Source organism: Haliotis rufescens, unplaced genomic scaffold (genome assembly GCF_023055435.1).
Source record: "Haliotis rufescens isolate VD_foot unplaced genomic scaffold, xgHalRufe1.0.p SCAF_2, whole genome shotgun sequence".
NCBI classification, from domain to species: Eukaryota; Metazoa; Mollusca; class Gastropoda; order Lepetellida; family Haliotidae; genus Haliotis; species Haliotis rufescens.
The window spans coordinates 69,321,268-69,343,848 of NW_025963890.1; the positions used below are offsets into that span (position 1 = coordinate 69,321,268).

Consider the following 22,581-nt stretch of genomic DNA (forward strand, 5'->3'; position numbering starts at 1 on the left):
GTGAAGCCCATTTCTGGTGTCCCCCGCCGTGATATTGCTGGAATATTGCTAAAAGCGGCGTAAAATCATACTTACTCACTCACTCAGAATGGAAACCAGAATGTGGTAATCTGTAGAGTGAATCAGGCACTGTGTACAGATAAACCTTGTTTGTCCAAACCCTGTTCATTTTGAATCCCAATTCCTGCCTATCTAACTACTGCGAAAGGTGAGATGTCAACAAAACTATGATCTGCTTGTCCAGAAATGTGGAAATCCTAAGGATTTCAATGAGAACACTACCGTCTAGATTTGCAAGGCGTTACACATATTTCCTGCAGGTCATGACAATATGCTTAATCAGCTGGAAAAGTCACACTCAAACTACCATGTTTCCAGACTTCATCACGACACGGACAGGAACCAACACACAGGAAACACACAGGAAACACACAGTGTATATCAATATCAAAATACATCACTAGTCAGCAGTATCAAGTTGGGTACAACCAGGAAATGGCTACACAGAAACATAGCCCTGTGACCACAAACAATTTGGAGTATATGTATATGATAATGGGTTTGATATGTTTGTTCATCATTGAAATATTTCTAAAATAATGACATAGCAAATATTCATCAAGCATACAGAAACTTGTACGAGTCAGATCCAGGGTTGAACTCAGGTCAAAGGCAGACTCTGAGATCTGTGGCGTGTTCCCTATATAAAGGAGATCTTAAGTCCATGTTTTGAGTAAAGAAAAAGTTGGTTTAGAAATAAATACTGTCACATTAACACATTATCCCTTCAATACAAGTGACCTGTGAGATAGACATGGGTGCTCAAGGCCCAAGATGGTAAAGAGGTCAACAGAAACAGACAAGACTGTAACAGGTGGATCAGCCACAGACCTCAGTCGTACAAATATGTCCAGAGCTCCAGATAAGCTGCGTATCTGCGTAAAATACGCATCAGAAATGCAGAAATATGCAGTAATATAATATCCAAGCGTATCTAATACGCATCGAACATTACAGATACGCTACAAAAATAAAACTTGTGCGTATCATCAAAATATTGTGAAGTAACCCTGCGTATTTGATTGGCAAATCAGCAACCTATTTTGAAATTATAAACAGGCATTCCGTCAACCTTGCCAAACTCCACGATGACAGTTACATCATGATCATTTGCCATCACACTTTTTGTGGAAGTATCGTGGTATTTTTGAGTCCTATAAAGCTCTCGAACCCACACAACACCAGTTTGCAGGGACTAGATGAATAGTGTTTTTAAATATTTAACTTAAATACCCACATGTGTAAAAACTAGTGGGTAACAGAAATTTGAATACCCAGATAGAATTACTGATACCCAGTGATTTTAAAATGCATGGGTAAAAAAAACACAACACCAAAAGCTTATCTGGAGCTCTGTATGTTAGATCATAAAAGTATGATTTGTAAATTGTAGCGGTGTATAAGTCAGATCTTGCAGGTATCAGTATCGGTAGCGACTGCAATGCAGTGTATTATATCATATTTAGCATTCTCAAGCTGATGGAATATCTCCATCACATTTGACATCTTGAGCACTTAAACCTGTGCATCCCTTGAGATCCTATTTTGGTCAGATCTGTATCAAATTAATTAAGTGAGTAGGTAATATATGGGTATTTGTTAAACATTCCTCAGGCAGAATAAAACATAACTAAAAGTTCTTAAGCAGGGACTATGATTTCAAATTTAAAAAGCGTAATAATGTTCGTCTTATACTTTGGTCTTCGTTGTTAGTTAAAACTAATGGGATCGGGTGGTCAGGATTTCTGACTTGGTTGAAGCATGTCATCTTATCCCATTTGCGTAGATTGATGCTCATGATGTCATTCACTGATTTTTTTTGTCCAGAATTACAGATCGTCATCATATACCTGAAATAATGCTGAGAGCGCAGGTAAACAAACGTAACACTTTTACTTTGTCTTGAATCTGAGGAACGGGGGAGTATTGCACAGACACATTACCACATAGAGAGAAAAGTTGCTCAAGTTTACATGACTTCGGATTAAACAGGTTCGAACGTACATCTGACACAGTACATGTAATGATAGTTAGATTCTGTTTATATGACATTGGAATGGTGCAGTCTCATGAGTCTATGTCTGGGCTACCGATCTGACACAATGAGATTAGGAAATATATATTTTGCATACGAACAGATACTTGTCACACTGAATCTAAGTAAGCAGATAATTGTTATATAGATATAATTTCAGGCACTGAGAGCCACTTAACACAGCATTTCCGCCATTTGCATTTGAAACCATGCCACACTTCGGGCCCTTCCAGGCCCATCCCACAATTTTCATATGTTCTCTTAATTACGTCCATCAGTATATAAGCAAGTTTCTAAAATGGCCTGTAACTGCTCCAATTTAGACCAGACTAATACACGACACACAGCTGTCTTACAGAAGCTTAGGAAAGATAATAAATGGTCCCACAACAAAACTGTAAGACACAGTGTAGACACATTACATCATCAAGGGGAAGGTCTGATAAAAACTAGTCCGGGTATCGTCCACTTCATAGTTCTTCAGTATCCCAGTATTTCAGTATTGGTATCATATTCAGATAGTCATGTATGGTCTAGCCATGTCTTTTCCTAGCCTTGATGACACTTGAAACATCACAACATGCTAGATGTTATCAAAGCCCCCTCACAGCATTGCTGGAACTAAGTTTGTCAAATCTCCAGGTACGGCATATTCATCTTCTCGTTGAAAGGATCTGCAGGGTCAGCATGATCTACTGCTGGTTGAGAGGGTCAGCATGATCTACTGTTGGTTGAGAGTCTGGATGGTCTACTGTTGGTTGAGAGTCTGGATGGTCTACTGTTGGTTGAGAGTCTGGATGGTCTACTGTTGGTTGAGAGTCTGGATGGTCTACTGCTGGTTGAGAGGGTCTGGCATGGTCTACTCTCAGCAGTGAGAGTCTGGATGGTCTACTGTTGGTTGAGAGGGTCTGGCATGATCTACTGCTGGTTGAGAGTCTGGATGGTCTACTGTTGGTTGAGAGGGTCTGGCATGGTCTACTCTCAGCAGTGAGAGTCTGGATGGTCTACTGTTGGTTGAGAGGGTCTGGCATGGTCTACTCTCAGCAGTGAGGGTCTGGATGGTCTACTGTCGGTTGTGAGGGTCTGGGTGGTCTACTGCTGGTTAAGAGGGTCTGGCTGGTCTACTGTCGGTTGAGAGGGTCTGGATGGTCTACTGTTGGTTGAGAGAGTCTGGATGGTTTACTGTCGGTTGAGAGGATCTGGCTGGTCTACTGTCGGTTGAGAGGGTCTGGATGGTCTACTGTTGGTTGAGAGAGTCTGGATGGTTTACTGTCGGTTGAGAAGATCTGGATGGTCTACTGCTGGTTGAGAGGGTCTGGCATGTTCTACTGTCGGTTGAGAGGGTCTGGATGTTCTACTGTCGGTTGAGGGGGTCTGTCACAGTCTACTGCTGGTTGAGAGTCTGGATGGTCTACTGCTGGTTTAGAGGGTCTGGCATGTTCTACTGTTGGTTGAGAGGGTCTGGATGTTCTACTGTCGGTTGAGGGGGTCTGTCACAGTCTACTGCTGGTTGAGAGTCTGGATGGTCTACTGCTGGTTGAGAGGGTCTGGCATGGTCTACTGCTGGTTAAGAGGGTCTGGGTGGTCTACTGCTGGTTGAGAGGGTCTGGATGGTCTACTGTCGGTTGAGGGGCTGGTACAGTCTACTGCTGGTTTAGAGGGGCTGGTACAGTCTACTGCTGGTTGAGAGGGTCTGGCACAGTCTACTGCTGGTTGGGGGGGGGCTGGAACGGTCTACTGCTGTTTTATAGGGTCTGGCATGGTCTACTGTTGGTTTACAGGGTCTGACTGTGACAGTCGTTCTTCTGACACATCCGGAACTGTACATAGATACACAGGGGCTGCTACAACAGACTACACTTATTTGCGACTAGAGACTTTTTGCCATGAGTCCGTCTCTTACTCGGTTGTAAATTTATGGTATCATTCTGTTTCTTCTTTTCTTTGTCTTTGTGATTGTTCTTGGTTTCCGTTTGAATCAAACCTGCAAGACAATCCCAATATTTGACTGACATCGTCAAGAATTACATGTCAAGTACTTCAAACATATCATCTTCTAAACAACAAATGAGACAACAAACCAAGGACAGAAATATGGGTCAATAAAGGCAAATCCTTGTATGGCTATAAGTGAGGTGTGGACCATAGAACCCCTGAAATCCTGTGTATTATATGCCAATTCTAATATGTTAAATACCCTGAACGCATTCGCAACCATAGCTTTGGTTAGGAAGTGCTGTCACCATCCCCATCTCTCGTATCAGAATCAGAATCAGAATCTTGGGCCCTTGTAAATCAAACCTGCTGTAGGTTCCACCATTTCACCCTGACCTCAATGACCCCCAGACACAGCACAGGTTCCACCGACACACCCTGACGTCAATGACCCCTTTCCCCCTCCCCCAACCCACTGTCCGTTCTACCATCTCCCTCCCTCTCTCCTCCTCCCCCCCCCCCCCCCCCTTCCCACACACACTGTAGGTTCAGTGTACTCACCCTGGCCTATCTTCTGTGGTGCTGTGTCCTCCTCTATCACCATATTGAGGCGGTCCAGGTACTTCTGTGACAAATACCTGAACACTGCAACACAGAGAAATGTTACATGAACAAACAACCCAATACAACCTTCCACGACCGATCTCACAAACACAACTCCACAAATTGTATATTTTGATTATTCTACAGCAGCTGATATTTATGTGGAAACAATGTCTGGCTGAATAATTTGAAACAAAGTGTTAATCTGACATGATTACCTTCATCAACATTGAGATTCTCTTTAACGGAGGTCCTGTAAAACCTCAGCCTCAACTTCTTGGCCAGAGCCTCAGCCTCTTCCCTGGAACAAACCAAAACCATCAATGTCAAGGTCAAACATACCACACAGCTGAAACCTAATTGCTTTCCCCAATACTGAAGGAATCCACACTATCTTTTATTGAAAACAATACTTTTGGAATACAAAAGTGCTCAATACATATGCTTGTCAAAGAGTAGTAAAATTCAGAAAGGACTCGTGTCACATCCTTTTTACATCCTACCACTTTTACCATCATTGATAGCAACTCTGTAACAGATCACGTTAGCATGCAAATAGAAAATATAATTAAATTAAACATAGATTAACCCTGAGTGATCAATAACATACCAAAAGATAGTCTATCCAAATTGACAAAATGACTCATCAGACAGATGGCACACAAACTACTGTACCTTGCATGTACAATACGCTGTACTGTTACCATGGTTACTTACGTCTGGACCAGTGCATCATCTATGAGATCAATCTTATTCTGTACAATCACCATGGAGATCTCTCCAACCTCATCCTCCACCTGCATCAAACAGAAGAAGACATTAGGGAGAGAATAACAACAAAATATTCATGACCACAAACAGTGTTTGGCATGTAAGTCTATGGGTCCTTGTCTTTATCCTGATGTCAAAAGCTAAAGATTTAAGGAGCAACTAGATTCAAATATTACAGCAGCTAACACTGAAGACTCCTGGACTCTAATATTTCGAACACTGACTATAAGTAGCCTCTTCAGTGAGTTGGTAACTGAATATGACTTTATGCTGATAGGGATTTATCTAGACCTGCTCAGAGGCTGATATTCGGCCCCAAGTTTGCAGCAAAAAAAGAGTAAAAATTCCTAATTTGAATCTAAAATTCCCAATTCCTCAGAAATTTAGGAAAATTTAAAAATGTACATTACAGGGATGTGAAATCTCTGCGGAAACTCGCGGTTTTTTCAAACAGTAGTCCTTGGAAAAAATCATCTTCCACGTAAGAACATAATCAAAGATTTTAAAAAAAAACACTCCGAAAAATATGATCGAAAACTGGACAACCGTCGGGAATTATCATGTTTTCGATCAGAGCTTTCAGCAGCAGTTTTTCGGACATCATATGTTTTCTGTCACGAATACTTGCACTATAACGTGGGGTGTGGTGCCACACAGAAATTGTAAATACTTAGAGTCCGATGATTGCTTGTTTTTAAGATAAAGTTGTCTTTTAGCCTATAAGTGAATGAGATGTGTTACAGTTGTTCATGTGATTAGCGAGAAATCTATGAATGTTTCTTCAGCGTACGAAAACCCATAACATAGGGATATATGTTGTATTAATGTTTGCAATGGAGTTTTGTTTTTTTCAACAAAAGGTAAGTAAGTACAAGGTAAGTTTTTTTCAATATGCTTCAACATGGGGAAAGGGTCAGACATTGCACGCTTGTGACAGTTGTCCTTGTGTCTGGGGGATGGGGGTTGAAGTTTATGGCAGTATTGCTCCCAGACCTGACGGATAGCTGATTTAACTTTGAAATTTTACTGCATCTGCCATCTTTGTTTATTTGACTTATTGACTTTTGCCATTGACTTACATTTCTTGGTGTGAATGTTGTCCAAACTGCACGAAATTGCTTAAAATGCAATCAAATGTTTAAAAATTTAAGACCCCCCTAGACTTTTCCTCTTTTTTTGGGAAGACCTGCTCACATCCCTGATATTAAACATTGTCACATTTGTTTTTCAAATGTGCCTGCTAAGGGCACATAGTTTGGAATCGTAGATAAATCATTGGCCGAAGTCCGCAAATGTCGAGCTATACTCGTCACCTTGTAAATAAGTTAGTCTGGCAAACAAGTGATTGAAATCATGAGCAACAATCCATGCAGATGGAGCACATTTACAGATGACCAGTATATGCTTCAATCAGTATTCCAAGGGTCCTAAGTCCCTAGCAGTCTTCTTATATTGTGTATGAATCTCAGGATCCATTACATGTGTGACATTAGGATAATGACAAGGACTCCTTGACTTCAACGTTTCACTTCAAACACTCATCAAGACTATGAATTAACTGTAGTTTCACAAAGACAGAACATTCGGCAGCTTTAGAAATAGGCACTAGTCCTGTAGTCCTTGCCAAACTGCCCAATGGTGAAGGTATCATACAGGGCCCCGTTCCGCAAAGCCATCTTAGCGCTAAGGTGATCGTGACTCCCATACTTTAACACTGGCTTACAATAGTCGTAGCACTAATCGCTTTGTGGAACGGTGCCCTGACTCATAAAATGTTTTTTAGGGATTTGCTGTATGTTATTATAATAAGGACTAGAGGACTAAAAATGCTAGCTTCTACCTCTGCTCTGTCATTTCATTAACACACTGCCATAAACTCAAACAAGTTTTTTTCAATTACAGCATATGTAACCCCTCAGTGTACCAAACATTTCTATTCATAATGCCTTATACCCTTTGAACATAAGGTCTCTAAAACTGTGTTCCCATTCAGAACTTCGGAAACAGTACACCACTGTCCCATTCATCAAATACTTACTTCATCAGGTATACTTAGTCCCAGAAGAGCTGTTTTACAACACAGGTACAAGTGTTTAAGCCATTAATCACACCCCAGCCAAACAATTCCCATCAACCTGGTCAGTTGTCCAGAAGAACTGCTGGCCGCCAACCTACCTTTCTTTTCCACGATTCTATGGCTTCAAAGGAGTCTCGGTCCACGGTGGAAAATGCAAGGACACACGCCTGAGCCCCTAAACAAAAGACAACAGAGCACTGAGCGAGTGTTCTCACACATGCTATTTGTACACGACTCTATATAGGTTTGGGCTGTAAATGAAACCAGCGTTTCAACTGGAAACCATAACAAAGCAAATATTTGAGGTATTCATATAAACATTATTAATCCCAGCACGAGCCAGTGGTGAATAAAGTATATATCATTATATCCTACTCTGTTATTTAAGGTCATGTTTTACTGTACGGTGTGTGATTAGTAATGGGAGACTGGCAATCACAGGGTTTAGTCTGTGTTACAGGCAATAAAGTTTTAACAACAGTCAGATACTTTATGTTGTACAATGTGAGCAACTCTTGATTGATGCTGGTGACTAAACCACAAACACGGGCCTGTGCTCTCAAAACAAGATTAAAACATACTTCTTTCTACAAGAGCAAAATAAATACAGAAGCTGCTAAAATAAATCTGATAAAATGGATACATTTTCAAAACAGGTATTAATTAAATTTTAAAATAGTAAAGATTGAAAGATTTATCAAGTCTATGACATAATTCCCATGAACAGTTCACTATTTTCACATTACCATGATTACAGTGAACAATGCACAATGTTCGCTTCAGGAGAACCTATCAACAGGCTATAAAATCCAGCTGAAGGTCTTCATGACAAAAATATATTTCAACCAACCCTGTCTAGGGCTTGTACATTCATACCAAAGGCATGTAGAAACATTGAACAGTTCCCTGAACAGGTCTACAGCGATGGGGCATCTGCATTAAGACAGTTGACATAGATTTCAACGTTACTCTGTCCATGCGATACTCTGGTGGAGGGGCTAGTTACTCATTGTTTATCAAGCAAATGATCCAACAACTTTTGTTTATTTGTTTGTTTGTTGCTGCACTCAGTAATATTTCAGCTACATGACAGCAATCTGTAAATAATGGGTCTAGACCAGACAATCCTGTGATTGACATCATGAGCATCGATCAAGGCAGATAGGATATGACGTGCATCCATCAAGCCAGCGAGCCTGACCACCCGATCCCGTTAATCGCCTCTAAGGACATGCATAGTCTTGATCGAACATCTGGGTAGGACATGGGTATATAATATACAGATATAGCTAACTATAACATACACAGACAGATTAACACTGTCAGGTAATCCCCATGTGGATGTAAGTAGAAGCAATGTAACCATGTCCTACCCAGGTGTCGATGTCTAGACAAAGGTACTAGTCACTTCTATATACCTGTACTGAAACATAGCACTGAAAGGATAATGAAATCGAAATGAGTAAGTCAATCTCTGTAAACATTGATACTACAGCTTCTTAAATGCCACTTGCAGATATCATAGGTATCTGAATGTTTGTATTTCGGAAGTACGGATTATAGAACACCTTTCAGTGACACTTCAACAACATGTCCTGCTAATCCCCATGCTAATCCTATCGTGATTTCCCGTTCACAAAGCCTACATTAGTTTAGTGTTTGCTCCAGACCCCTGTGTCTACACCTCAGAACCACTTCTTTATTAATATGTTTACAGACACAATACAACTGCCGTCATGTGCCATTCTTGACAAGATCTTATTGTCAAGTAGCTTATCAAATGTGACAACAGCTTGGTTATAGAGCAATCTGTTGAAATTAGGCCACAGACGAGATGTCAAAAACTGATATTAGCCAAGCCAACGAGGGCAGGAGTGTCACCGCCTCGACAATTCCTGTCCGAGGCAAATACAAACGTCCAAACATCAATAATAGCCTCAACAAGACGTGTTTGTTTGGTCCACCGATCACTGACCAGTCACAGGGCGAGTAGCACAGCACAAAACCTCCAAACCCGCGTGTCAATATTTTCTCAGAATCCTAAATGTGTCAGCTAAACTAAGAAAGAAGCAAGTCGACATGCACAGAATACCTGTGCATCTCTACCTGGTCAGCTTGATAAGGGAGTAGCTCGTTACAGCGCCATCTCGTTAGACGTACCATGCGGTTTATCGGGATGACGCCACACAGGTTACGGAACTAGTTTTCATTCAAAGTTCAACTTCTTGGAAACTGAGTACGGTACACTCCTTGGTTTAAAACTGCTCGGCATGCAAAGCGTTTTTACACTGTTGGCGTAGTTGAGCTCACATATCTATAGGTCTCTTAGCTGAACTTCAAGACACATGCATTTAGGCATGTTGATATATGTGCGCTGATCTCGGGATCTTACAGGTAGTTAATTATCCATCGACATTACAGCCATGGAGCTGTCTTATTGATAGACTGCTTACAACAGCCAGAGACACCTTACTGATCTCACTATCACAATGCCTGTACTGTAATACAACCTTATTGTAATGCAGACCTACAAAAGCCAGAGACATCTTAGCGATCTCACTATCATATTGCTTACATGGCAATGTAACCTTATTATAATGCAGACTTACAAAGGTCAGACATCTTAGTGATCTCACTATTACAATGCCTGTACTGTAATACAACCTTATTGTAATGCAGACCTACAAAAGCCAGAGACATCTTAGCGATCTCACTATCATATTGCTTACATGGCAATGTAACCTTATTATAATGCAGACTTACAAAGGTCAGACATCTTAGTGATCTCACTATTACAATGCCTGTACTTCAATACAACCTTATTGTAATGCAGACCTACAAAAGCCAGAGACATCTTAGCGATCTCACTATCATATTGCTTACATGGCAATGTAACCTTATTATAATGCAGACCTACAAAAGTCAGACATCTTAGCGATCTCACTATTACAATGCCTGTACTTCAATACAAACTTATTGTAATGCAGACCTACAAAAGCCAGAGACATCTTAGCGATCTCACTATCATATTGCTTACATGGCAATGTAACCTTATTGTAATGCAGACCTACAAAAGAGAGAGAAATCTTGGCAATCTCACAATCATATTGCTTTAACGGCATTATAAGGAATTCCTTGTTTGAAACAAAACGTAGTGACTGAGTATAGAAAATCTGACATGGACTGGCCCAACATTGATTGTATTTCATCAGAACAGAAATATGAGACAGATCCTATGTAATGGTTCAAATTAATTAGTTCAATCATTGCAACTTCTACATTCTTTTGTATCTAATGGGACTCACAGTGGAATTCTTGCATCTAATCCTAATCTGTATGAGTATAGGGGGCAAGAATTTTGATTACAGATCGACACACCCATATTTATTATGGCTAATGCTGCTGTACTTGGCCGTGACAAACGTGCGGGTTTGTGAGGAAACTCTTGATCTAAATCTCCAAATATTTTGCGGATGGAAATTAATAATACACACAAACCAAGAATTAGACACACTGTGACTTGGTACGAACTCTACACTATTCCTAACCTCTGAACTGATTATTTCCTCACAAAGACATAATCACTAAACTTTTATAAACCAGGATATACGATGTTATACACCGGGACATGACCACCAACATCTGGCCATGTACTATGTTGTAACACCTTGTACCAGTCCCGGTAACACTGGCAGCACAATACTATATCATGCTATATACTGATGAGATTTATATAATCTTCATCTCTAACATTCCCCCATGTGCAAGAGCCTGGCTGTATTGTCCAAAGAGACTTCAATAACAACGGGAACTGGCTAAAGGTGGTTGGACACACTGACCTGAGGGTTTCACATGACACAAACACTGTGGATGCTTGTTATTCAAACCTGTAGCAATACTTCAGGCATATGATGGGAGCTTATAGGAATGGAGTCTGGTCAAGACAAACCAATGGTTGACATCATGAGCAATGTCCCATGTAGTCGGGGTACAATGAAATGAAATCAACTAAGTCATGAACCCAAACCAACTGATCCATTAAGTCGCCTAGAACAGCCTGCTGCTGGGTAACTATTTAAGTCTGGAATTTCCAGAGGGGCATACCACACACAACAGTGACTGTTGGTTGGTTGGTTGGTTGGTGGTTTAATGCCGCACTCAGCAACATTCAAACTATATGACAGCGTCCTGTAAATAATTGAGTCTGGACCAGACAATCCAGTGATTAATATCATCGATCCTCACAATTTGGATCCCACAATGACAGTAGTAGCAGGGTTCAACAAAGATGTCAAGGCATCATCATCTACTGTGTCATCAATGCATGCTACATGAACACTGTATTATATCAAGTCAACAATAGAGACAGAATGGCTCAACACATTGTACCGTGTGGTCCAGTCAGTCATCACACAGGTGTCTGCCCAGTGGCTCCACACACTGTAACCTGTGGTCTACGGTCACTGATCACACAGGTGTCTGCCCTTACAATGGAGAGACACATTGGCTTCACACACTGTACCCTGTGGTCTACGGTCACTGATCACACAGGTGTCTGCCCTTACAATGGAGAGACACATTGGCTTCACACACTGTACCCTGTGGTCTACGGTCACTGATCACACAGGTGTCTGCCCTTACAATGGAGAGACACATTGGCTTCACACACTGTACCCTGTGGTCTATGGTCACTGATCACACAGGTGTCTGCCCTTACAATGGAGAGACACATTGGCTTCACACACTGTACCCTGTGGTCTACGGTCACTGATCACACAGGTGTCTGCCCTTAAAATGGAGAGACACATTGGCTCCACACATTTTCCATGTGGTCCAGTCAGTCATCACACAGGTGTCTGCCCTTACATGGGAATGACAGCTAAAATGGCTCCACACACTGTACCATGTGGTCTACGGTCACTGATCACACAGGTGTCTGCCCTTACATTGACAGGCGAATGTATTGACAGGTCAGAGACGACAGCCCATCAACATGAGGGAGTATTTGACCTACTCTAACAAATATACACAGCTAGGCTATCAAGCCACAAAACAATTTGAGAAAAATAGATTGAACAATAGGAATGTGGCTGACTGAAGGAGTTAATTATTTACTCAAGTTAATCCATAAGACCTCTGTAACCACAGGATTTTGTTCAGGCAAGTTTCTCAGGGCAAATAGCCTTCATAAAGACCATATTCTCATACAACCTCAGCAGGTATATGGCATTTTTGTCTTGACAAGGTCTGTCAAAGACTTTTTCTTGTGATTGTGAGTTCTAAATAGTAAATAAATTCAAAATCCAACCGGAAAGCTTATCCACAAAGAGAACTTTGTTTTTGAGCCATTGCCAAGATAACGGCAATATATACACAGGATGTCTTCATCCAAATCCGTTATAAACAAATGCTGCTTTTCCCAAAATAATTTTTTGCCATTCAGTGGGGACGTTTACCTATTATAATGTCGTCAACACAGCATCTTTCATCATGTGCATACCATTGGCTTTCTATGACACATGCTTTTCACTCCACTAGACCTCTTTCTATTAGGGGGAGGGAAGATAAGGTAGCCTAGAGGTTATTGCTGAAACATTGCTAAAGGCTAAAAGTCTTGCTTTAATGACCCTCCATACAGAAGGAAATTAATCCTACCTAAAGACATTTCCCAACTACTTGCAGCCACAACATTATCTGGCTCAGCACAAAGCTGATCTAAGTGGTTGTGTCAGCCAATACCAGGTGACTCGCATCCCAGCCAAAGTCTCTGACATAAGCACTTTGGCGGCTTCTGACCTTGACTTTGATCACAAACGCTGGAACTAGCTACAGAAATATCATAGCTCCTTATGGAGATGATCAACAAACCCGTATTTCCTAATTGCTATGGTTGGTTGGTTGTTTTTGTACTAAGCAATATTCCAGCTATATGACAGCGGTCTGTAAATAATCGAGTCTGGATCAGACAATCCAGTGATTGATATCATGAGCATCGATCGACGCAATTGGGATCGATGACAAGCTTCAACCAAGTCAGTGAGCCTGACCACCCGATCCCATTAGTCACCGCTTACGACAAGCATAGTCGCCTTTTATGGCAAGAATGGGTTGCTGAAGACCTGTTCTACCCCGGATCTTCACGGGTCCCTAATTGTTATGAATGTGAAGAAGTTGAGTTGTACCAGGGGATTTGTTTTATCATTCAAACACACTGACAACTGATAACGAAAGTTGAATAGCCTCAAGATGGAGAGAGAATGTGAAGTCATCTATGCGGATCATTATCATCTTGACAGCCTACCCTTAGGCCTGAGAAAGTATTTCAGCATGTATCGAAAAATTCTCAATGTCATTGAATGGGAGAGTCTGGCGTTAAGCAATGTACTTTGAAATCTTAGAGATCAAAATAGCAAGGATGGAGTAGGATGGTGGGGGAACTTATCAATTTGGCAATAGTATTGCAACTGAGGTTGTGTCCCAATGTGTTTGCCATGGGGCTTAGTTTGGAATCCCAGATAAATCCCTGTACATGTTGGTGGATATTTAAGTTCCCACCCTACCTCTGTAGTAGGCTTTAGTGATTGCATCAAACTCCTCCTGTCCGGCGGTGTCCCATAGCATCAGCCGGATGTCTTCCTGGTTCACTCTGCAACAAATAATACCAGGTTTACATCTGGCAATGTACAGTGACATACACTCAGATTTGTCTGTTGGTTTGTTTGTTTGTTTGTAGTTTAATGCCTCACTCAGCAATATTCCAGCTACATGAGAGCGGTCTGTATGTAAATAATTGAGTCTGGGCCAGACAATCAAGTGATTGACATCATGAGCATCAATCTACATAATTAGAATATGATGACATGCATCAACCAAGTCAGCGAGCCTGACCACCCGATCCCGTTAGTCGCCTCTTACGACAAACATAGTCCCCTCTTATGGCAGGCATGGGTTGCTGAAGACCTATTCTAACCCGGATCTTCATGGGTATAAGAGTTTCGGAACCTGCCTGAAAATTAATCAAATCTTTAGAACAACGTTCTAAAATTACTGGTCCTTTTTGGAACAGAAATATTAACATGATTAAGCAGTTTGAAAAGTGGATTATCCACTCACCATGTTTAGTTTTGATCAATATTAATAACAATAAATAACAATTAGTCCATCCTCCCTTATCCATAGCATCATATCACCCATTGTGGTACATAGCTTGGTTTTGGAATGAAATCGATGTTACAATCACTCTTTTGTTGATTGCTTTCTGTGCTAAATTCACAATTCACGATCAATGAATTGAAAAATCCATTTTACTTCCATAACATTTTTAAGCTGTCAGAAAAAAAGACAATTCCCAACTCAATGTAAAAAGTCCCTAGTTCAGATAAAACAATTCATGCTAAAGCAATACCAAGGACCTATATATAAGTCGGCGGTAATACTGATAACAACTATGTTTTACACAATGATGTCGGAAGTCCAAATACAGCAACATTTCATTAAGACTACCCAAACGGGTGTTGATGACCGTAACATGACAATCATTTCATCACTTATGCCATGCTTTTTAGCTTTGACATGGAAATACCATTATATATTCATAATAGGATCAATGTCCTCAAGCATACACGGCCATATGCTGCTGTAGATGCGGAAACTCCAGGAGTACTATGTCTTGATGTAAAAAATAGTGACGTAAACAGATCCTTTCTATTTTTCACTTAAATAATAACCCCAAAAAGCTTCAACTTCCAAATCTAATCATGATAATACATGACCCTTTGTTGTGAAATGGATTTCATCATCTGGATCAGAGAAAAGCATATTCATGGAACAAATAATAATGTCTTCCCTATAAAAGTCTGTGGCAAAACAGGTTGTATCTCCAAGTCTGATCTTCAGTTGATTTATACAAAGTGTTATACCATGACTCAGGCTTCAGACTAAAGTGGCTGGTGTAGGGATTTCACAATACAACTATCTCCTGATATGATACGATTGTGATAAGATAGGATACATTTCACGTTACTTAATTTGCAGCAAATTATTTTGTGTGAATTAATATATATTTCATAGGTTATAAACATTATTAAAAAAGCTTCAAACTTCCTGATTATCTGGTCTCTCTTTTGAAAATGAATACCGGTATGTCAACACCTGCTAGTAAAAGACAAACAGAATTTAAGATTTTAAACCATACATTATACAATGCAGATATAGCATTCATTAATAATGGTAAAATAATTTACCAATTTTGCTAACATATTATTTCATTGCTGTTTTAAATGTTTCAGGTGTGAAATGATACAGGATTATAATATGAATCAGTACAGGTTACGTGTGTATCTTAACGTCTGAGAATATTATCGATGCACCGATGTTGGTGAATCATGACATCTCAAACTGTTATTAGTGCTTATTACCAAAATCTGCACGGCATTTTACAAACCTGAGTTTGTTATGCGATTATGACTGGACTATACATAGACTCGTTACTCCAGCCTAAACATAACTCCAAAATTCCAGCCTAGTTTGGCAAGGGTGGAAACAGGACTTCTATAGTCAGTTGACTCCCTTGCCTCGGGAAGACGCAGGTTGGAGGAATGAGCAAGGTTGTTTCTGACAGTATTTAAGACATATCACTGCATCTCAGTTTAATGTTGGAAAACACTGAAAGGACTAAAGTGAAAACCCTATTTAGTTCTGACACAACCAATGGCCATAATACAGGATTCAAAATGAAGATAGGTCGCTAGTCTGAGATGAATATAATTCAGGAAGGACCAATGACATTTTCTTTTGGACTTGTGGTACCACTTTTACAAACAGGTAGATGGCAACTGTGCAGCAGATTGTTTTTCAGGGATGAGAAGAGAAGAGAAGAGAAGAGAGGTGAGGTGAAATTGGGTTTAACGTCGCGTCCAAGATTATTGCACTTATATAGCGACGTGCATGCACGTGTATGTGTGTGTGTGGCTGCTTGTACTAGTCCGGACTGATGCCGATTTATAGTGCTAGCTCACTGAGATACCATGCCGCAGTTTAACATGAATACCCCACTCAGACACAGTATACTGACTCCGAGCCGACCAGTCCTTGTTTTAGCCCCTTAATGCCGAGCGCCAGACAGGGTAACAACAAGTACAATCTTTTAACGTCTTTTTGTATGACGCGGCCCGGGATCGAACCCTGGACCTTCCGCTCTCCGGGCGGACGCTCTACCACAAGACCACGGAGGCGGTCTAAGAGAAGAGAAGAGAGGAGAGGAGAGGAGAAGAGAGGAGAAGAGAAGAGAAGAGAGGAGAGGAGATTTACAAACAGGTAGATGGCAACTGTGCAGCAGATTGTTTTTCAGGGATGAGAAGAGAAGAGAAGAGAGGAGAGGAGAGGGGAGGGGAGGGGAGGGGAGGGGAGGGGAGGGGAGAGAAGAGAAGAGAAGAGAAGAGAAGAGAAGAGAAGAGAAGAGAAGAGAAGAGAAGAGAAGAGAAGAGAAGAGAAGAGAAGAGAACATTTTACCCTGGTTTTGACATGAGTGAATTTGGAATGATGAGCGGTTCCTGTATACATAAGGGACACAACTCTGTTCACACAGCAACTTAGGGCTGCTGTTACTATCGACGACCACACTTTGACAGTTACATGGGTCCTTTAAGCAAGTCATCCAACATCACTGTGTGTGGCTTTCACAGGGGAAAAAAAATTCCCACACAATTTCTCTACATGTCACTGACAATAGAGACATTCCTCCTGCACAGTGGATAACAACATTTTAATGTGTGTTCCATTAGCAAAATTAATCAAATAGTCATAATCATCTCAACAAAATGCCAAGTAAGTGGCTACAGGTTTTAGGTACAAAGCCTCCCAACTGCTCAACAAAAGCTGTCAGCTCCGTAAGATGACTAATCCTAACAGTAAGATGTCATTACAATAGTGATGATGCATCGATAAGGAGGGGGCGTGTCTCGGCTAGATATAACACAATGTCATGAATGAATAAGAGCCATAATTAGCCATAATGCGCTCAAAAGACGTCAACAACTTGAAGTACCTTCTTTTTTGTGAAAGTTAGTGATCCTTTTAAATGTCATTAATTCATGAGTGACTTCAGATTACATGCTTATTAAACCTGTTTGATAAAAATACCTGAGATAGTATCAAAACTCAACATGCTCAAATCTATAATAAAAATGCTTCAACTCAGGAAAAGTTAACTTCTTTGAGAAGCATTTAGAAGTTGGGGTACTAAGTAAGGATAAGGATAACGTCTTTATTACAATTAGGAGCGACGTTTCGGTGTGCCTTATAACACTGTTATCACGCAAGTGATGTACAGAGTATGGTTGACAAGTATATCTACAGGATAGGAGGCAGTGTTTTTACGGTTGAGTAGGTAGGGCTAGAAATTAATTTCTATGCTCAATAGATTGCTAAAATCATCTGCTACAGAGTTGCCATCAAATAGTAAAATTGCAAATCAACAAGTACATCACAAGTCGTTCCTGAATTTTACTGGCTTAAGCTTCACTGGCGAATATTTGTTAATTTCAAATCTGGAGTTGATATTTTGAAAAAGGAGGAAGTGTTTCATTACATATGGCCGTCAGTTTGTCTTACATCAATATTTGGCTATGTATGCACATTACACACCTTTAATTGATTTGATAATATTGCAATGCAACCAAACCTACATACTCCCAGTAACAGACTGACCATGGTAACACATATCCCCCACACCACGCACCCATCACGTGTTATAACCAGCCATCCACACAGGTACATTTCCATATCTGTTGATGGACAAGTCCATCATCTCTCACCCCAGCAAACTGACAGACTAATTACCAGTATAATTATCTGACTAAGATAATGGAAAATCAATTGCCCCCACAAGAAAGTCCAGGGTATGTGCACGTAGACCCCCTGTGATGGTGTAGGGGAATGTTGGATGTAACGGGGCGGTGGATACACGTCACCCAAGTCAGGTAGACACAGCCGTTACCACAGTGTACCTGAGCATCTGCTAAATGCAAACAAGGTTATACCAGACAGGTGTGAGACAACATCAAAATGCAATTTCCTCGCCGGCTATCATCAAGTCCTGGCCGAAGGCTGTGTCTGGCATGGTCTAGTGTTGTTGGTCAGGTGCTGCATTCCGTACAACTATTTATTTGAGAAATCAATGAGAAGGTGTTTCTCATTCATAATTGCATCAATTCTCTTACCTGTTACGTATCTAATATATTTAAAATAAGGCTGATTATTGCATCCAACATCAATGGAATGATCTTTGATATATTTTCTTATACCATATTTTAATATCTACCTCAATCCTGACACTATATCACTCTATAGGCAGTCTGTGTCCAGATTCTAATAATATTTCTTTCAGTCTCGTAAGCTCAGCTAATGATCTTTGATATATTTTCTTATTCCATATTTCAATATCTCCCTCAATCCCTACACTATATCACTCTGTAGGCAGTCTGAGTCCTGATTCTAGTAATATTTCTTTCAGTCCCGTAAGCTTAGCTACTGTCACTCCTTGAATAAACAATAACACCAACTGAAACTATTCCAAACTACATGTTCGGGCTAGAAGGTTCTTTTGAACAGACTGGGTTTTTTAAATTTCAAGCACCTATTTATCAAATGATAATGAACACAATTAAGCAATTTAATATTGTACTAAAGAGACAGATAAAACACAAATGAAAAAACATAAAATCATGGCAATGATCTCAAATGTGACATTTAGTTCATCTGCAAACACTGGAAATTAATTGAATCACATTCAAATGACAAGATATCACGTGCACTACATGTGCAACACACCTTTCTGTCTCTCCGGAACTATTTCAAGCCTTTAAAAACAATGAAAAGTTAACAAATGGACCAGTTTCAGTGATGTCTGAGGAAATGATTTTGAAATTACTGCGCAGCCCCGACTGTCATGTATAGCAGTGTCCTCACCATGTGATGTAGTCAACCTATCGCTGATAGCAGTAAGCCGCGAAATGAGATGCAGTGTTATCATGATTATGTATCAAACAAAACAGGAATTAATGGAAACTTAAAATTGCCTCTAAGATAAGGTGCAATTTTTTGCGATATATGCCCCTCTATTTAAATCAGTTAATGTGGACAGTTATATTGAATAATTAATTAATTTTAGAAAGATCAATCCCAGAAAAAAGTTGAATATTCTTCATAACATCCTCAACTGAGCCTACAAGAAGAAGAAGAAGAAGAAGAAGAAGAAGAAGAAGAAGAAGTCTTTTATTTGTACTAAGGCCACTGGCCCATATACAATACATACATTTGAAATAGTGTGCTACATGAAAAAAAGGTAATGTCAGGTACAAATTTACAGATTTACAGGCTTTTCATAATTATGTCTTCTTTCATAGCTGTAATACAGGTATTTACATAGTTTTCCAAGTAATTGTTTACATGGAGATGACAGCAGCATTTTAAATTTATGCATACCGTATTCGATGTAATAAGTGCCCCGCTCTAATAAGCACCCACGGCGATATTTGCTATTATATTGTCTAGTGAACAATCCCAATTGGCACCCCTTCCGATTGATCAATGTACACAGGACTCATCTATTCGTGTATAATACGTATGTTATATGCATTCTTAATTATGGGAAATTAAATTCTGGAAAAAATATATCTGTCGTATATAAACATTTCAGGCTGCAGCCTCAACCACGAAATTTACGATCTTTCAATTCTGTTGTTTTTCACCAAAATAATATTCTAATAAGAGCCCCCTATTTCTAACTTTGAGAACGCCTGGGCGCTTATTATGTCGAATACAGTATTTGAAACTCAGAAACTCATGTTTGGCATTGACCATGGCTCTGGACTGCCAGATTTATACTTCTGCTGCATTAATTCAGCCCAGTAACCTTATTCCAACTCTCTGTTCAACCTGAGTTAATTGTCTCACAGCTGTCATCATTTCGCTGCCTGGGCCTTGACTTGTTACACAAACCTATGAATATCAAGCAAGCATGGCTGGTGACATCTTACAGGGTCATTACATGTGACCAGTCTCTTGTTACAGTTCTCAGGGAAGGGAGCACCCTGTCCTAGTCCTACACCTTGATTGTTGAATATCAGCAGTATTCACGTTCCTTCTGCAAGTCTATATGATTAATAAAGTTGAGATGGTTTTCATCAGGATTTTATAGTATAGGTTTTGATTTATTATTTGTTTATAGTCAGAGGAATTCATGGAGTAAAACATACTTCATGTTATAATAATCATTGCCAGACACAGTGGAACAGAGTGTGCTTGCAAGTATGATTAAGTCTCAGTTGGGTCCTTAGGCCGAAACAATGCCACAGAATATGAGTGAGTGAGTGAGTGAGTGGGTGGGTGAGTGGGTGAGTGGGTGAGTGAGTGAGTGAGTGAGTGAGTGAGTGAGTGAGTGAGTGAGTGAGTGAGTGAGTGAGTGAGTTACGCCACTTTTAACAGTATTCCAGTTATATCGCGGCGTGTCAGCTTAATGTGGGAGGAAAGCCCTAAGTGATGCAGGTCTCAGACATTTACCATTTCGGTGAAACCCACGAGCACGGGTATGGTGCTGACAAACCTAGAAACATAATCGTGCGAACCGGGATTCGAACCTACAATCATAGGTTTCTGGCATGCCCAAGGGACGCAACTCTGCATAGCGAATCGCGGGGCCTTAGACGACTGGGCCACCCGTGCCCCCTTATAGTCAGTCACTGAGTGAGTGAGTGAATGAGTATGGTTTTACACCACTTTGAGCAGTATTCCAGCAATATCACGGCAAGGGCTTCACACATTGTACCCAAGTCAGGAATCGAACCCGGGTCTTCGGCGTGACAAGCTAACGCTTTAACCACTAGGCTAACCAACCGCCCCCAAGAGAATATCAGGTAATGACAAGACATCTTTTTATTCAGTGCAGGATGACTATATTATCAATAGATACAGGAAGTGACTTTTTGTAAGGTAAAAACTTTTTAAAAAATTGTGAAATGTGTCCTACAACAATACCAGGCGTCATGCTATCCGAATGTAAGTTATGGCGTGATGATACTGAGTTCAACACCGTGCCTGTCCAAGGGAATAACATGCGTTTGAAATTCCTTGTCCGAATCATATTTATTCTGCCAAATAAGAGCACTGAAACACTGGGAGACCCTTCTCTTGTAACAAGTCTCCATGGACAGAGGCCGGCTACCAGAGATAAATCATCTGGCCACTGTTACAGAATAAATCACAGGCTCTGTGGGAGATCTCTTCATGTTTGTCTACATCAGTATATTAATATAAACTATCACAATACCTCCTCCTGAAATATTTATGAGGGCCCTCAGACAACATAGAGAAGTGTAGATTGGCTTCAATGGAGCCTTCAGTGTGTTAAGTGGCCATGGTAAACTGATACTGATAGCTCCACATATCACCTGACTCCATCAACAGACAGACCCCGGCAGTCATATATTGACCACTAACAAACACAATCAATGGGACAATACTCCAACACTGATGTCGGACGAAGATGTTTGAACAGATTCCCGTTGTTTGCAGTCATGGAATCAATGATAGTCTAGGGCAATGAAATATGAGATGAAATGTGTATATGATTTATTGCAACACAAACATCTCACAAAGAAAATGTGTTTGAGATATTCTTGCAGCCTGGATCTAAAACTTCTTTTAAATACTTCATAACAGCTTTAACCTACCAAGGCAGATCATGAAATTAACCAAAGATGAAAAGGATCTTATTAATATCTAACAGCCCATATGAAATACACTAATATAAAATAAGCACTATGGGTCACATATGACTTTGTGTTTGAATGTCCAAAAACTAATCACCATAAACTGAAAACTATGACCTGAGTGAGTGAGTAAGTGAGTATGGTTTTACACTGCTTTCATCAATATTCCGGAAATATCACGGTGAGGGACACCAGAAATGGGCTTCACACATTGTACCTATGTGGGCAATCGAAACCAATGATGCATAAAATATAATGATAAACATTGATAAACAGTGACTAAGTGTTTATTTGAAAGCACTTCAGTATTTGTCTTAATCTGACCTTCTTGA

The 22,581-nt window shown here is 40.3% G+C and overlaps 1 protein-coding gene across 1 annotated transcript in view; it reads right to left on the reverse strand.

The window, feature by feature from the left end:
* Nucleotides 1-1,292: 1,292 nt before the first annotated feature.
* The window catches only part of LOC124115369 (ras-related protein Rab-23-like), a 29,989-nt gene continuing 8,700 nt past the window's right edge, over nt 1,293-22,581 (reverse strand). The window contains exons 3-8 of the mRNA XM_046476317.2: nt 14,042-14,127; nt 7,580-7,656; nt 5,351-5,430; nt 4,852-4,934; nt 4,592-4,675; nt 1,293-4,079 (exon numbers count right to left, since the gene is read on the reverse strand). Coding sequence (XP_046332273.1) covers nt 3,940-4,079; nt 4,592-4,675; nt 4,852-4,934; nt 5,351-5,430; nt 7,580-7,656; nt 14,042-14,127 — 550 coding nt within the window. The 3' untranslated portion in view covers nt 1,293-3,939. The remainder of the gene's footprint in view (nt 4,080-4,591; nt 4,676-4,851; nt 4,935-5,350; nt 5,431-7,579; nt 7,657-14,041; nt 14,128-22,581) is intronic.